Source organism: Haliotis asinina, chromosome 5 (assembly GCF_037392515.1).
Source record: "Haliotis asinina isolate JCU_RB_2024 chromosome 5, JCU_Hal_asi_v2, whole genome shotgun sequence".
Taxonomy (NCBI): domain Eukaryota; kingdom Metazoa; phylum Mollusca; class Gastropoda; order Lepetellida; family Haliotidae; genus Haliotis; species Haliotis asinina.
In genome coordinates, this window is record NC_090284.1 from 22,039,855 (window position 1) to 22,058,555 (window position 18,701).

An 18,701-nucleotide genomic window follows, 5' to 3' on the forward strand; every position below is an offset into this window, starting at 1 on the left:
TTCTTATAAACAAATACACCAACAATACGGACGGTCTATGTATGTCATCATGAACACACCAATATTGAACATAATCCGTGCACTGTATTATCAACAAATCAGGAAACAGTAGAGGTCTGGTTGCGGGAATAGCTCGGATTTTTTTTTTCGGAGAAAACAAACACGCAAAAATATATTTAAGACTATCAAATAATTTATTTTTGTTTATGTTGTGTTAATGTCAAAAGTTGTGACACCATGATACATACACGACAAAGTGGTGGGTTTTTGTAGTATGTTGTCTATGCTTGTCCTTTTTTTTTAATTTTGGGGGAAGGGGCATTGGTGATTTATCTCACAGTAAGAATGATATAGCTGAACGATCCGGCTCAGGTATACTAAAATGTTGTACATGCTCGTACGGGAATCTTCTCTTGCATCATGAGCAATGATTATGTCAGCCCTTTACAATCCACTCGTAAAAGATCTCTCTCTCTCTCTCTCTCTCTCTCTCTCTCTCTCTCTCTCTCTCTCGCTCTCTCTCTCTCTCTCTCTCTCACACACACACACACACACTCACCAAAACCCGAATTTTACCACGACTTCCAAATTTAGGATGAAACCCAGCCGTCCTTGAATACCATGATCCCATCGACCGAGTACACGATGACCCCAACATGTCCATGTGTACGAAGGACGAGACACGATAATCTCTTCCGTTTCTAAAGTTCATTGAAGATTCCACAAGCACCAGCCACTCGATCCCCCTTCTTCTGTTACCTCTGAGGTACGGGAGCTATTTGGGTAACGCAACCGTCCCTGGATAGCTGCAGGTTTGTGTAATATCAAACAGCAAATAAGTTTCAATGACAACACTTTTATTTTGAGAAACAAAACAACACATTGTATATGAAAATATGTAACAAAACTGTATAACATGTGCAGGCAAGATATGTTTGTTGTAATACATTTAACATTGAGCCAGTTGGGTATTTCAAGCTGTTACTGTCAATATTGAGGTTTTAAACAGCTGTGCTGTCGTTATTGAAACAGGATGGTCTCTCTCTTCAAAAGGAGATTTTGGTAATGGCATTTAGACCGTCATCAAAGTTATGTTTCTCATTATAATTTGTCAGTAAATTACCGTTCTTTTGTTAGGTCGAGTCCAATCTGGGATTCGAACCATCACTGTCAGACTCAGACTCCAAATCCCCAGCACACTAAGTCAGCCATTAACCAACTTAGCACTTTCGTAGAAGCAACGGTTTCCGAGAAAGTGAATACAAAATATGTTAAATATTGAACCAGTTTGTAATATATCTGTGACACTTTCATATGGAACTTTGGTGAACTATTGTCATTGTGGGTTGTTTTTAAATACAATACTAACATGACAAAACGTTAATGACGACATGAATGCTCACCCAGGACACCATAGACGTACTAAAAATGACAAAACCTCATCCAAGTATTTGAGAAAATCGAAACTCAATATTCACTAATATACTGAGGGAAACAAATAAGGGAACACCACCGCATGACAGTGTTCTGATGTTCATTCTCAGATTTCCTCCCATGGCGATATTCTAAGCCGTGATGAAAACTGGAAAACGGCAAAAGAAAACTTTCCCGTGTTCTTTCATTCGTTTCTCTCAGTGTATAATAACACTTCATGATGAAACGTAGGACAAATGTGAGGAAGGGTTTCCACTCCAATACAACCAGAGATGACTCACAGCTCAACGACGTTATCAGTATATTCATGTGAGTTGTAACATCTTAAACAGCACGGAAGGTTACTAAAACGAACCACGGACTGTTGTAAAGATGTCATTGTATGTTTGGTTTTGAATTTTAATTTAGTTTGAAGTGAAAAGGGGCTGACATGTATATACGATACAAGACTGTGACTATTATGACAAGGAATGTTACAGATGATTATGCATTTGATTATTGCATGTGCATAATTATTCATGTGCATTTGCAATCAGCATTGGCATACTTAATAACGTTAATTTAAACTAAACCAATCCCCATCCCTCACCAACCTCAGTGGCAGCGGCCATGTCTTTAACAGATGTCATCTCTAAAGTACAAAACCCATATGTTCTTCAATATGACCTTCAAAACATAGCGTACATGGATATATACCATCTCGCCGTACACTATCCTCTTCTAAACTTTCACCACCCACCCTGGAACCCGTACCGTGCTCCCACCCTGACCCCATCCGCCACCTTCGCCACCATCTGCCGACACCATCCGCCGACAATATTCCACGACTCTATCCTGTCGTGCAGCCAGCGAGGTGTTCCCAGTTGCAGGCGTCGACCTTGACATCCCAGTGAAGGCCGCTGGGGCAGTCCCTCGAATGGCGTTGTCCTTCGTGGCACTCTATGTATTTCTTGCAGTCATTGTGATCAGGGTAGTAATGGTGCCCTCTGCTTGGACATTCGATGACTGAAAAACAACAAGAGTTAAATATACACCTGAAAAATGTTCAGCATCATTCGGGACTACATACATTATTTTCTATCGTACCCAAGGCCCGCAAGACTGCTTAGCGAATCGTGCGTTTAAGACAATTTGGACACCCTGCTCTTTCCTTGACCGAGAACCCATGATATGACCCATTAACATACTATCATTGGTAAACAAGTACACACCATTCTCTTCCCACAGAGGTTACTTGTCATATCTTCCTACGAACCTCTGTTCTAATACGGCCATATTTCGCGGTTCTCATAAAATACCCCAGCGGCAAAAAATCAGCAGATTTATCTCCCTTTTTTCTGTCCAATCAGAACACTTGTTACATCGACCTAGATTCAACTTGATAAATGCAAGCAATGTGGAGAAAGAAATATGACATGACTGAGTTCTGTCTAGAAGAAAACTTTGAGTATCTAGGTTCTAGTTTTCACGATGCAATTACCGAGATCTTGCGAACGATCACTTTTGAAACAAGGTCGCTGATTGCACTACTAAATCTGATTGCCTCCAATCACGAGCCTGAAAACACTCGCACCATGAAAGGGTCGTAACAGAGGTTACGTAGGAAGATATGACAAGTAGCCACTGTGGGAAGAGAATGAAGTACACACATGAGCATTAATTAAGCACCACCAAAAGTAATTGTCTATTGTAACAAAAAGCGATCAGAAAAGAGAAGTCAAATAGTGATATCTAAATACACATTCGGTTAGCATGAAATTAACGTGCTGACTCAAATGCATGCTTTTCATGCTAAAGTTCTGTCATGGTGCAAGCTACTGTGGGGTATAGAAAGGTGAAAGGAAGTATTCTCGTTGCTTTCTTATCGACGCATCAATAAGAGAACAGTGCTGAAATTGAACTTTTTTGACATGCCGAGGCGTAGGCTTTCTGAAAATACCAGATGGCAGATTACTGGTATGCATGAAGCTGGTTTGTCCTGTCGCAGCACTGAGTCCTGATTGAATATCAATCACACTGTCATTAGTCGCCTTGTAAGGAAACATGCGGCCACTGGTTACGTCAAGGATCGTCCACGATCAGCAAGGCCTAGAAAGACCACTCCCCGTGGTGACAGTGCCCTAGTTCGTCTAGTAAGCCGCAGGCCCATGACCAATGCCATAGATCTCAGAGAACAATGGGGAGTAGGTGTTTATCTCTCAACCATCACCATCCGAAGGAGGCTCAGGTCCGCTGGACTCCCATACTCACTGATAGACACAAGGCTCAACGTTTGACGTAGTGTAATCAACGGCAAAACCACAATCTGAGGACATGGCGCAGGATCCATTGGTCCGATAAAAGACATTTTCTTCTTCGTATTACGGATGGCCGTTGGCGAGTTTGGAGAAGGAGAAATGAGACTTATCAACAGCGGATGATCCATGCGGCTGAACCCTTTGGCGGTCTTTCTGTAATGGTGTGGAAGTGTATCTCCTATGACTGTAAGCTAAATCTTATCACCATTCAAGGGACACTCAATGGTCAGAGATACCAACAGGAAGTACTGGAAGCTGCTGGTCGGCCAGTGTGTTTATGGACGATAATGCTAGGTCCCATTGTTCCAGAGCTGTTATCGCATACTTGCAGAACAACGCAGTTGACAGGTTACCTTGGCCTGCGAGAAGCCCTGATCTCAAACCAATTAAGCATTTATGAGACCATCTAGGGCGTCAAATTCAAGTAAGGGATCCACCTACAGGAATTAACCCAGGCTCTTCATGAGGAATGGCAGAGGAGTCCAATGATGCGCATTCGGCGTTTGATTTCCAGCGTGAGGAGGAGGGTTGCAGCAGTTATCCTTGCGAGGGGAGGACAGACCAAATACTGATGTCACCATTACTGTTGGCTTAGGATTAAAGGGTGAGCGGGGTTTTTTTTTAGAACTTTGTGTACGCTGGGGCACGGACATTGTCCGTGTGACCATAGTTTTGGACATGATTATTGATAACGTTTTTAGTGCCCCCTTATGACCGCCAATGAATTACAGCCGAAAGTAGCAGCAGTGTTGGTAGTTGATGGATTGACACTTTAGGTGGTTCATTTAACGAAATTATAACCATGTGTTTGGTTTCCATATCATGAATGACCAGTGTGTTGTGTTAAACACAGTCTTATAGCATGAAAATGGGTGGTGCTTAATTAATGCTCATGTGTCCACATTAAAATGAACAAATGACAAGTATGAAAATTTTCCATATGCATTGTTGTTTAAGTCTATAGTCATCAGTTTGCCAGTTATTTCACGGCGGTCTGTAAATAAGCGAATCTGGACTAGACTTTACAGTGACTGACATCGATCCACAGAACTGGGTTACAGTGTTATACATCAACCAAGTTAACGAGCCTGACCACCCAATCTCATTAGTCATCACAGGTTTAGAATTGGTCTTCAGTGAACCATGTCTGGTGTTATCGACATCTAACGAGATCGGGTGGTCAGACTCACAGACATGTTTCGCATGTCATCGGATCCCAGTTACGTAGATCGATGCTCATGCTGTTGATCACTGGGTTGTCTGGTCCAGGCTCGATTTTACACCGATCACCTTCATACAGCTGGAATATTCCTGAGTGCGACGTTAAACAACAAACTAATTGTCTTAGAGATACAGTGAGTTACCGAGTGAGTTTAGTTTTACGCCGCACTCAGCAATATTCTATATACTATATGGCGAGGGTCTGCAAACATTGGACCAGACAATCCAGTGATCAACAGCATGAACATCGATCTGATAGCATAGTTGGGAACCTATATCATGTGTCAGCAATTCAGCGAGTCTGACCACCCGATTCTTACGACAAGCATAGTCGCCTTTTGTGGCAAACATGGGTTGCTGAAGACCTGTTCTACCCGTGACCCTACTCCGGATCTTTAACGGGTCAAGAGATACAGAACATTGAGGAACCTGTCCCGGCCACACGCACCCTGAACAAACAAACCATTAGTCACCTCTTACCACAAGCATGGTGAGATCAGTTGTACCACGCACTTCAGGGGATACCCGGTACTGTTGATACTTGTTATAGCATTGTGTATTTGTCTCTCTACTTACATTTCCCGTTAGGTATGAAAGGCTGGACACGGGGTGTCTGTTGATTCACGACGACAGTGGGTTTGGGTCTGAAAGCACCCCCGCCAGGTCGTGGACGTGTGGGACTGGGGCGGGGAGGAGATGTGGGTCTGGGAGTCGGTCGTGGGGTGGGGGCTGGTATGACCACGTTGCCCAGTTCTTCTATGGCCGCGTGGATGAGCGGGTAGTTGCGGGTGGTGTAGTTACACATCTTGTTAAAGTCGTCCAGAGCTAACGACCAGATCATGAAGCCTCCGAGGTCGCTCTCCTTCATCCATTTGATCTGCAAGGAGTGAGTGTGTGAGTGGGCGAGTGAGTATGTGGATGGGTGGGTTGAGTGAGTGAGTGAGTGAGTGAGTGAGTGAGTGCTATCAAACCAAGAACACAATAGAGGTGAATCTGGTGTTCAAACCAACGAGCAAAGTACTTATCACGCCTAAGGGAGTCAACTCCGCTCACGATTTACGGCGCATTAAACGAACGTGCCACCTTTGCTCCTTGTATGCAAGAAATCTGTTTATAGTGAAAATGTTACATCTCGTTCTTTTTCATGAGCCATGATCTGCACTATTTACAAGAAATTGGTTTTACCGAATAAGTATGGGGTGCAGTTAGGGATATTCCTTTTCAAATTATCAGTTTCATAAGGATTTGTGACACCTCTGCTGTTTGCAAAAGGTTCCGAACAGGATAACGCCCCGTATAGTATTCCTCAGGAAAATGCCAATGGTTGAGTGGAATCAATATAAAAACATTTTAAAAAATCGAATCTGAAAATCCGGACAATCCGGATCAATCCGGATTGAGTTTGAAAATTAATTAACATCAATACTGACATTTAGTTAAACGCCAATATATCGATCGCTACGCATTCAGACAGTAATTGTATTTTATGAAATACTCAACTATTGTGCATCGATATATTGATCTGAAATGGCTTGGGGTAAATTAAGTGGATGGATGTAGTTTATAATAAATATTATGATATCAAGTTTATACAGCCAATTACCTTTGCCTTTATGCTGCGCTCGTTGTCGTAACCAACCCAGAAATTGTCCTTGACGTAGAAGGGGACCTCCTGGTCTGTGTCGTAGTAGACGGTGCCGCGTTGAGCACCGTTGTAATCGTTGTCGATCTCCATGCAGATCTGTTGACATGGACAAGTTTAACAAGGACAATAACACGCATACGAGATCTGTAAGCGTTAGCCATGAGCACAGAATCTCTTCACATATTTGCGCCCCCTAGTTTAAATCCAGTGCCCTGGTTTTGACGAGTTTATGTAAGTTGTCTCAGTAAAGCATTATAACATTGAATACCTTCGTGCAATCTATTTACTATTTCAGTTGTGTCCAGGGTTGACAAATAATTGAAAGGTTGAAGATGGCATACTGTTGCTAAACTGTTGGGAAAACATCAATATCATCAGATTTCGGAAGTTCGTGAGTCAGGGATTATGCTGATGCTTAGTAAATTACCATGGAAACCATACGCATACGCTCTACACATTGCCCGCCGTCGAAGCCAGGACATAATATACGGGCTACCACCAAACCAATATTCTACCACACACCCATTTCGACAGCGCGACGCTCGCGCTCTTGACCTGATTACATCAAAATATTGTTCACTTTTACAATCAATTTATCATTCCGTTTGTGAGATGAGCGAACATTTGCTTTATAAGTAGTACAAAGTATATTATATCAAAACCCAATCAGGTGAATTAGGAATCGTTACAGTGGCAATATACTTGCAGCTATAAATTACATGGAAACCTTATAATCGTGATCCCTACAGGCGGCTTAACGATGAAGCTGTTGTCTTCGCGAGAAGAAATATTTGTTGTCTCGAGGCCGTCTCGGCGTTAGGTGGTTTTACAACAAATATCAGCACACGGTAGAATTAACGGTTACCTTTCGTTGGGATACATATTGACACATATCTTCAAACGCTGTTCAAATCGTCATACCTAACAAGCATGTAAAATGTATGTAAATGTAAATGCATACATACTGGGCAAAAACAGTTAGGGATATATGCAAATTTTGCAATTTTGAATAATGATCTATTTATTCATTGACGCACTGATAAAATATTAATCATACAAATATCAATACCCCTTACTTAGTGTGTCCAGTATATTTTGTATTCCAATGTGGGGAATTCTTCATACAGTGGAAGCTGTCAAAACCGGCATCTGTCCAATCCGGTTGTAAATATCTTCCTAAAATCTCAGTTTTGTTTGTGGATTGTACATTTGTCATCAGCTCTACAATCCAGCACGATTGTTGCTTCACTCCCGATGTGTGCCGGTTTAGACAGATTTCACTATACAACATTTGACTTCATTTACAGCATACTTTGACTGTGTTCAGTAAAATTTACCTCATAGTATGCCCAGAAGCCCCCCTCGCGTGTGTATGGTCCAGGAATGCCTTTGACAGCAGGAGCACCCAGACCGTAAGAGCTAGAGGTCAGCTGGAAGCTACGGCCATATGACGCCAGCCCGACAACCAACTTGTGTTTGGGAACACCCGCCCTGTGCCACCACTTGATCGCTTCACGCTGTAGAACAGACACACACAAAATTAGGGGGTTAATTAAAAACCTTCAAAACAGACTCATTTTGTTTAAAAAATATGTAATCTGGTTTTATAGATCAAAACAGACTCATTTTGTTTAAAAAATATGTAATCTGGTTTTATAGATCCGTATTACAGAATATGTTTGTTTTAAAAATGTTATGTCACATGTACAGTAGTAAAGTTTGTTTTTCTTGTCATCTAATGTCTTGTTTATATATTGCATCTTTTGTGTGCACAATATCGCCGGGCATTCGTTAGTCGATGGTGATGAAATTAAGAAAGTTATGAAAGTTTTTTTCTGATTTTCAATTGTTTAGGCGACTGTTGTTTTTTTAAGAAAAGCTGGTATTGTGTTGTTTCCGAATCTACTGTTCAACTGTATACTTTATTTTGTGCGTCAGCCCATCTATGGTGAAAGTATTTGGATTGGATGGAATAAAGGATGAGTGATAAGTAAAGAATAACCATTGTTTTCACAGCTTAATGATGAAAGATGGTCCAGTATAATGCAGATGTTTAGCACAGACTTAATGTTCACTGATTTCGGTTAAAGTTGTTTTAGGCTACTTTCAGAATATTTGGACGGTTCGTAAATGATCTTTCGCTATTAAACTTGGAATCGAACCGTAGACTTCGATGAGACGAACGAACGCTTATATACGAGGTCAGGCAATCACCATTGATTGATTTTACGTTGATGGTCAAGCATCTGTGTCGGCACAGCATATAATGTCCATCCTATTGGTCAGTTACAATGGTCAGTTACAATACTGTATTCCTTCAGTCCGAACTTCCTTGTCCAACAAAAACATTCAGTCGACCTATGTAAACCAATGGTTTGGGGTCATTAAATACTCCAGCCTCGCTCCTCGTCTCTACATCATGCTACTCACTATGTTAAGGTACTTGTCATCGCCATCTTCGATAGGGGACGCGTTGAGGGGACTGTTCTGTCCCACCTTGTTCTCCCAGCCGCCGTGGAAGTCGTAGGTCATGATGCTGAAGAAGTCGAGGTAGCTGCAAACAGACGGCAATAATCTGAACAACTTCCGTCTGGGTGAGGAGATTTGAACAAGTCTTTTTAATTAAGACGTTTTAACTCATGGGCTTCAAGTTCATACATAATCTGTTTTTATTAAAATAACAATACAGGTTCTAGAAAGGTACATGATACATTGTATTGAAACTTCCAAACGCTCACTAATGAGAAAAATTAAAATTAAAATTAAAATTAAAATTAAAATTAAAATTAAAATTAAAATATTGTACACTGTGGACAACTGTTTCAAGCCGAAAGAACCCCTTGTGTCAAAACGTATCAACATACTTGTTAAGGGCAGGAACGTCGTAGCCGATCTCCCCCTTGTATCTGCTGGCGGGGACTGCTGCCGTGAGGAGGAGGGGCTCCCTCCCCGCCTGTTGACTTTCCGTGATGAAGGCATCTTTCAACTCCTGAAGTGTAAGTGCGTGAATTGGATTTAAAGTCACTGTGATCGGTATGTCAGCGTGATGTGGAATGAAAACCCGAGGTCATGTGGGTGTCAGGCACTGGGCCACATGGGATTCAGCTCTTAGTATTTGCCTACTAAAGACAAAGAGGTGCAAACACTTAAAAAATGAAATACATTGTTTCTAAGATGATTTTTTTTCTGTTACGAACGTTATTTATATGGTAGGAGAGTATCCCAGTGATTAAAGCGTTCGCCCGTGACGCCGAAGACAAGGGTTCGATTCCCCACATGGACACAATGTGTGATGCCCATTTATGGTGTCAATTCACTCACTCACTCTCACACACTCAATGGTCGGGGTGAACTGTATCTCTCTCACCTTGCACAAAGTCACTAGATTACGTCTATCTGCTGGCATTCCGCCTCTCTCTGCCGGATATTCCCAATCAATGTCAAGGCCGTCGAAGCCGTTTGACCTCAGATAGCTAACTGTGCTGGACACAAAGGTCTTCCGAATCATGGCATTGCGGGCCATCTTGGAAAACTTGATGCTTCCAAAGTTCCATCCTCCAATAGCTAACAGTGTCCGCAACTCACTGTTTTGTCGTTTCAGTGATTTAAACGTTTCAAAACTGAAAAACAAATCAGATTCAGAAGGCTATAAAATGTGAACAAATCACAACCCCTCGTACACATACCAAAAAGCACGAACTTTATTATATTTATTACTTTACAGTTTTCCCAAATGATGTGCTCAAACATGTGAAAAAACATATTTGCCTAATTCACACTGGTGGGCATTCTGTAGCATACTGCATACTGCGTGCAATGTGGTTTGTTTCAGTGAATAAGTGGGTGAATTAGGATTTGACAAAATTTAAAGCAGTGCGTATCATTGGGAGGAAAGCCCGGCATGGTACAGCTTCAAACACACGACCATACTTTACTGGCGTGTCTAAAGGGGGCAACTGTGTACAGCGAATTGCATGGTCCAGTGCCATATAACGGCTTCATGCAACACATACACACTGTCCACACAGTAGCCTTATCTTGACTAAGTGTCTAAGTCACAGGGCACAAGACCTGGTGGTAGTCTTGTGATCTGTAAATGCAAGTGAGTGAGTGAGTGCGTGTGGTTTTACTCCTTTGTTTGGCAGTATTCCAGCAATATCACGGCGGTGGACACCAGAAATTGGTTTTACACATTGTTCTCGACTCATTTGGGGAATCGATCCAGGGCTCTCATTATGACGAACGGACCCTTTAACCATTAGGCTACCATACAATTATTGTTGCTTACATTTATAATGACAAAGGTCAGGCATTTTTGTTTATAATGATAAAGCTTAAGTATTGCTCTTACTCTTTTGAGTCATGATATTCGTCCAGTTTACGAAGATTTGCGTTGTCATCAAAGTCTCCGAATGCAAAGATCAGGTGGGTGCAGAGGAACGGGTCTATGTTATCTGCTGTAAACTTTGCCTGTTCAAGTCGGTACTTTGACCAGTTGGTGAAATAGCACACTCGTTTATAGTGGCTACCTGTGAATAGAAGTATCATAACCATACAGAATTGAACAAAACACACTCGTTCATTATGGCTACCTGTGAATAGAAGCATCATAACCATACAGAATTGAACAAAACACACTCGTTCATTATGGCTACCTGTGAATAGAAGCATCGAAACCATACAGAACTGAACAAAACACACTCGTTCATTATGGCTACCTGTGAATAGAAGCATCGAAACCATACAGAATTGAACAAAACACACTCGTTCATTATGGCTACCTGTGAATAGAAGCATCATAACCATACAGAATTGAACAAAACACACTCGTTCATTATGGCTACATGTGAATAGAAGCATCATAACCATACAGAATTGAACAAAACACACTCGTTCATTATGGCTACATGTGAATAGAAGCATCATAACCATACAGAATTGAACAAAACACACTCGTTCATTATGGCTACCTGTGAATAGAAGCATCATAACCATACAGAATTGAACAAAACACACTCGTTCATTATGGCTACCTGTGAATAGAAGCATCATAACCATACAGAATTGAACAAAACACACTCGTTCATTATGGCTACCTGTGAATAGAAGCATCGAAACCATACAGAATTGAACAAAACACACTCGTTCATTATGGCTACCTGTGAATAGAAGCATCATAACCATACAGAATTGAACAAAACACACTCGTTCATTATGGCTACCTGTGAATAGAAGCATCATAACCATACAGAATTGAACAAAACACACTCGTTCATTATGGCTACCTGTGAATAGAAGCATCGAAACCATACAGAACTGAACAAAACACACTCGTTCATTATGGATACCTGTGAATAGAAGCATCATAACCATACAGAATTGAACAAAACACACTCGTTCATTATGGCTACCTGTGAATAGAAGCATCATAACCATACAGAATTGAACAAAACACACTCTTTCATTATAGCTACCTGTGAATAGAAGCATCATAACCATACAGAATTGAACAAAACACACTCTTTCATTATAGCTACCTGTGAATAAAAGCACCATAATCATACCGAATTAAACAAAACACACTCTTTCATTATGGCTACATGTGAATAGAAGTATGTGTTTATGTACATTAACAAACCGGAAATACTTTATGTGCTGCCATTATGACCGATCACGAGAAGGTTTTTACTTTTGAAGAGCAGAAAAGTTACTCACATGATGATTACTCAAATAACAATGGCAACTACATCAAAAACATCCCGTGCAGATCTATAATAGTTTGTCTCGAATACTACAGGTTCTAAACACGAACGAATCCATGAGATGTGGTACCATATTGCACAGAGATAATTTATACATTTTTTTAATTAAATCAAATATTTTCATTTCAGAGCTGTGAACTTGATCTTATGTTGAAATACGTTGGATTTGTAAGTCAATTATTCCGGAAACATACAATAGGACAAATTTTGTGTAAAAAGTCACTTTTCTGCGTCCGGTCATAATTATCCTATTCCTTGCTGCAATAAATCTTCGCAAATACCATTCTTAACCTTGCTTGTGCATTTACATCTTTAACAGCTTCATAATTCAAGTGTTTACCATATCTCAACATAACTATAAATCTCAAACATGGTTTCATTATTAATGAGTTTTTTATCCAGGTAAACCATTATTTTAAGCAGTATAACGAATTCAACCAACGGACTTGCATGGCAATAAAAGACAAACATTTCCATAATTACCCGTAATAAATTTTCAGGCAGTATACAAACTCCCAACCATACACAATATGAGAGCTTTTCGTATGACATGTGGACAGCCACCCAAACATTTGACAAACAAGTCGACGGTCTGATGAGGTAATGAGCATAAAAAATGGGACAATTACTTGTAACCAGGTCAGTGAGATGACCTGTGCTAGATTAGGCTGTCAACATGATGTTATGTTAAGATCGGAGGAAAATGTCCCCTGTTGCTGTCTAGTCATGTAATACAGGTCAGAGCTGGGCCATATAGTTAGGTATTCGTGACACAGCCTTATGGACACACTTTATCATAAAACAAATCTCAAGGGTTGTTGTGGTATTATTTTTTGAGTACGCGTTTTAATCGCCTTGAAATACTTGTCATTCCTTAAAAATATAACGCATTATGAGACAAGCATAATCCTTTTGTTCGATGAAATACAGAGTGCGAAACCAAGTGAAAGTCACAATCATTTGTCATTCTGTTTTCTTTTCTAATAAGTGTCTTGAAATATTTGTCATTGTTAAAAAATCATGACGCATTGTGAGACAAGCATAATCCTTTTGTTCGATGTAAAGTTACATCCAGTGAATGTCAACATTTTGTCATTCTATATTCGTTTTCACTTATAACTAAAAAAATATCTAAAGTGTTTTTGTGACATCATTTTTATGTAAACGTTATAATCACCTTTAAATAGTTTCATCCTTTTTAAAGATATGACACGTCTTGAGACAAGTACAATCCTTTTGTTCGATGAAATGTTGAGTGTGAATGTCGAATCTTGTAATTGGTTTTTGTTTGGTTTTTTGGTTTTTGTTTGTTTTTTTTGGTTTTTTGGTTTTTTGTGTCGTTTTCAGGATAACAAGTCTTGACATTAAATCTTCATTCCGGCAACAGGGAAGTGCTTGGCTGCTTGGCTGAAGGAATGGGTCGATAACTTACCCTGAGAAATAACCTCAGTTGTACATATGGTCATCAAAACAAGGGCGATAAACCACCGGTGACCCGTGGTATAGAGGTCCTGGAACAGATACAAGCAATGTTATGTAATCTCAAGCGACATGTTACAACAGTTTCGAGAAAACTGTCGGCGTTACCGGCATTCGTCAACACATTCGTCAACACAGCTTAACGCAAATCGCGCGAAACTGTTAGACCCGTAAGACCCGTCAGTGTGTCATCGCAGGTTACTTCTGAATTGATTTATTGTATTTTAAGGGGTTATAAATACAGTACTGGGATTGTAATGACTTAATATTATCTCTCCGCTCATGTAGAAAAGGAATAGAGGTTAATCCGCGTTAAATGCTATGATTATTTTCATAATGTACGTATATAAAAGAGTGTCCGTGTTTTTCATATAAATATTTCGATGACTGTATAAACAGACATACTAACACATAACAGCCTTGTCTTATACCCTTACCCCTTTATCTATATGCATTGGGTATCAAACCCTGATGGATAAGGATTTGTCGGGTACGCAAACAAAATATTTACTCGAAATATAGATGTGCAGAAGCTTTAGATATATATGTATGTATATCACAAGAAATGTGTCAAGTGAATGTTCAGTATATGCCGAGTCCACACAGCAGACGATGGGTATCCGGTAGGAGTTAAAAGATAATATAACTGTCTTAAACCTATGCGGCATCTTTGAGTATACTCCAAAGAAGCTGCCAATGTAGCTGTTATTGCCGTTTTAGCAACTACTGCAGTGGTCGTGGTTGTGGCATCAATGTCAGAAGTTTCGACGGGGAAACTCGCAAGATCGAAGCCATTGAAAAGCACTGAGGTAAACTCGTGCACAGTGATGCAAAATGTCCAGCGCGGACATGGCTTCAATATGACTGGTAGTGTGTGTAATCCTTGTCTAATTCACTATCGTTAGTTAAACGGGAAAATAATTTGAGTGTAAATCACGAAATCTTTATCACATGCTTAGATATATGTGATCATACGTAAGCAAAGCATTGTTAAATCAATAAGGAAAGAATTGCGTTTGGTACAAGATTTACCTATGTTGACATATATCCCCAAAATATGCGTTTATAGTCTGTCTACCCGATCGCGTATGCAAATCAACACAGTATTAAGTATGTATCACAAAATTGGGAAGGTTTCCTCAATTATAGCGATGTCATTACTTCATACCACAACCCTAACATGTGCATTTTTACGAGCCATGCCCTGTATGCCCCGGGCAGCATGGGGGCGGTGGCACAAACACTGACACATGTAGCATTAGGCTGACAGGTAGTCTCAAAACTCATAGCAGATTCACCTATTGCACGGAGATTACATAATATATAATGCATGTTGTCTTTTCAAGGGGATGTTGTGACAGTTCGATTGATGAGAATCCGGGTTATTCGGCAATTGCATGTTGTTTATATATACACATATTCTCTGAAGATGTAGGCTCCCATCAGGAACTAACGACAGTGAGATGGCATCATACACTGATGACAACAAGATGACGCCGGATACTGATTACAGTACGACGGGTTACGCCGGGACAGTCAGACGACACAGGCATCAAGTCATCGGCAAATGGTGCCACATTACTGTGTCATACTATTCGTAACACCTGGCATCTCCACACCACTTTCACTTTACACTTTCACTTTTATTGCTCAAAGGAACCACCGACAGTGGTACACGAATTCCATTTTACACAGTAGGAACTACAATGCAGAAACTACAGCATAATGGCATACACAAGATTCAGAAATCTTGACAGTTTTTTTTTTTTCAGGACGTCTTATTATCAGCAAGTTGCTTTTATTTAGACTTATCAAAAAATAATCAGAGGAGAACATTCATTCACCAATGCGGCCAAGGTTTATAAATGTTATCTGTGAGTAATAAGTACTTTTCAAAACATGGTGAATCTTTAATAATCGAATAGTAGAAACCTTTCGCAGTACCAGTAAAGACTGTGTTGTTACACTGAGATGAACTTACATGACAGAAGAAAGAAGAGATCCTTATACATCCTTATATACAACTCGTCGTTTTAACGGGTAAAGGTTATGAACGAAAAGGGATAATATACACGTAGTGTTCATACTAATACCAAAACCCCTAGTATCCAACGATGTGTGCTCACTGGCGCTGTGACAAAGTTTAAACCAAATCCATGCACATATGTGAGCAAAGTCTGTCTCACAGTCCCTGAACCACATTATTTTCCCTACTGCATAGACGTCGCAGCTATGATACATCCTTAAAAGAAGCAAGTTTATATTTCTCCAGGTACAGGAATTTTCCAACTCTCTGGGGATCATTTCCAATTTAGATGGGTTTATTTGTTACTATCAAAATTATATGCATGAAGGGAGTAAGGAACAGCCTAATATACACACAATCCCGAAGGTTTAGTGGAATAATGAGGGATAAAGTCCGTGTTTGAAATATTTCCCTGGTTGTGTGAACAGACATAATGTCACATACCAGCCTTGTCTTACACCCCTATCTATATTTCATATTTCTAATCATTACAAGTCAAACAATTGTCAACGTACATATATTGACAGAGGAACTAGCTCACAATTATACGTTAACGAAGGTAAAGGAATACGATGAGTCAAAACATTTTTAGTCAGCTATACAATTGCAGAGGAGTTGTTATTATAGCTTTTATATGGTAGGACAAGACCATCAAAAAGAACTACCGTAAAAGAACAGTCTGAATACCGGACTGCACGACAGTAATATATGGATAGTATAGCATATATGCATTAAGTTTGACAAATTGTTGTGATTCCTGACACAGTCTTGGGGATAATCAATTAAGGTTATAAATGTCATAATAAAGATTATTGTGACACAATGGGAAGTATTCTAAATTACCCTAACCAGATGACACTCAACGCTTTACAAAAGCGGAGTAGTCGAAAAATTATACAAGATTTAAAAGATTATATCTTGTCAAAACAGAATGAAATAAAGTAACTTTATGACACAATGATAGGTAGATGTGTATTTGTCTTGTACGCATGTCATAGTCGATATATCCGATGTTATATTTAATCGAAAAAACATATGCATAAATTTGTAACAGTCAGTGAAAATACGCCACACTAAATATCACTCCTTATGTTGTATAAGAATACAATTTCCCAAATATCTTTATCGCATAATCTTTAACTCCAAAGGTTGGGTGGATGATTTTTGGTGCACATGGACATTGCTTCCGTTGGGAACTTTCAGGTTTAACATTGATGTTGTTCTTACACGTGGCTGTCACATAAACTGACAAGACAACATAACGATCCCTGCCATGACATGCGCTCTCTGGCCATTAAAGTGTCAAATCCGACCATGCTAAAACAGGTCTTCAGCGCCCTAACAAAGCTTTCACGAAACTTCTAACTTTATAGCATCATGAAAAAGATTTCAAATCTGAATTGTTTACAGAATAATTCATAAAACTCCTTTGTCTTATAATGTATAAACAAAACAATCAACGTAAATTGCCTTATTGATGACAGATGATAAAATGTTTACAAATTTATGTAAGAATGTATTGTAAAACTGTATATTTGTTGTCATCAAAATGAGTTTATATCTGTAAAATGTAACGACAGAAAATTTCACAATTTCATTGTTTTAAACTGTGTACAAAATTCTTATTTAAATAGTATTTAGACAAAATATCGCTCACCATGTTCATACGCCTTCTGTTCCCTGTCTTTTCCTAGGGTATGACGTCAGAACTTGTCGCGTCTTGAGTTCATCTCGAGCAGCCTCGCGAGGTTTTATATACGCTATCTACCCACAATTCAACGCGTGACTCAATGTTTACTGGGCTGAGTGACGGGTTCCTCTCGGAAGTGAGTCTTGAGAGTCGCTTTGTCATTTCCATCTCTTTTCCTGTCATACGTCACATTCTGATATCGATACGTTAATCTCCATATTTGCTGAATCAGCACGTCAAAGGGATAAGTTTATGCCCCTCATTATAATACATGCAGGGGCCTTTTAAAAATCATGTTTAGACGAGCTGGTAACTCCGAGTTCGGTTATTTCTATGTACATGTACAAAAATAAACACATTTGGCCGAAAGGAACTGTTTCTGTTTCTGTCTGCGTTTTGTTTGTTTTCTTTTCTGTCTATTTGTTAAATTATTTGTTTGTCATCTCTCACAAAAAATTCAGTTGTTTGTTCAGGTATTTGTTCTTTCAATACTGACAAAGAAATCACGTTCATGCAATATTTTCTCCAAAGAATTGCTGGATATTTTGATTTTGAAAATGTTTTGAGTTTTAGGGGCTTCGAACTGATTACGCATAAGCAAAATGCCTTTTACTGAATACCTTTGTTATTTACACGTTTTTTTAATAAACCAGTTGTACGAACACGTGGATGCCTTTAATGATTCGTATGATAGGGCTTTTAACTGAATTTGATTTCTCCTTATGCAAACAGCGGTGTGTTTAATCATGCGTTTACTTCAAGACATGCATGTATATGTTTGTGCTTGACCATAACTCGTGGTTAAATATTGCCAGCTGACCTCCCAAGAATATGCACGGATTCAGTTCCTCAGATCGGTGTTCGATTCCTCAGGAGGCATGACGCATTCATCATCAGTATATAGCTGAAATTCTATGTGTTTGTATTTTACTTGAAGATAAGCAAGAACACAAAGACTTCATAAAACAACCATCACTCATTTGTAAGCGTTGTGATGAATCAGGGGAATGTTAACTAAAAAGGTAGACGAGGAAAGTTATCAAGCGTCACATGGAATTCATACATATAATCCATTTAAGTTGTAATCTAAATAATTATTACATATAATGTACAGAAATAAATAACAAATTAATCTACTGCGCATTTT

The 18,701-nt window shown here is 39.5% G+C and overlaps 1 protein-coding gene across 1 annotated transcript; it reads right to left on the reverse strand.

Moving 5' to 3' along the window:
* Positions 1-836: 836 nt before the first annotated feature.
* LOC137284601 (chitinase-3-like protein 1) lies at positions 837-17,592 on the reverse strand. Its single transcript, XM_067816483.1, has 10 exons — positions 17,522-17,592; positions 13,792-13,870; positions 10,949-11,126; positions 9,965-10,217; positions 9,462-9,586; positions 9,028-9,151; positions 7,935-8,114; positions 6,556-6,693; positions 5,529-5,829; positions 837-2,439 (listed from the first exon to the last, which is right to left on the reverse strand). Exons 1-10 carry the CDS (start codon positions 17,528-17,530, stop codon positions 2,264-2,266), a joined length of 1,563 nt encoding a protein of 520 aa, XP_067672584.1. The 5' UTR covers positions 17,531-17,592; the 3' UTR covers positions 837-2,263.
* Positions 17,593-18,701: the final 1,109 nt, after the last annotated feature.

Coding starts and splice junctions, on each gene's coding strand:
- LOC137284601 (XM_067816483.1), bottom strand. Junction 9,152..9,461: donor GACGTTCCTGCCCTTAACAA/GTATGTTGATAC, acceptor GTCTGTTTGCAG/CTACCTCGACTTCTTCAGCA. Junction 8,115..9,027: donor ATGACAAGTACCTTAACATA/GTGAGTAGCATG, acceptor TCTGTTCTACAG/CGTGAAGCGATCAAGTGGTG.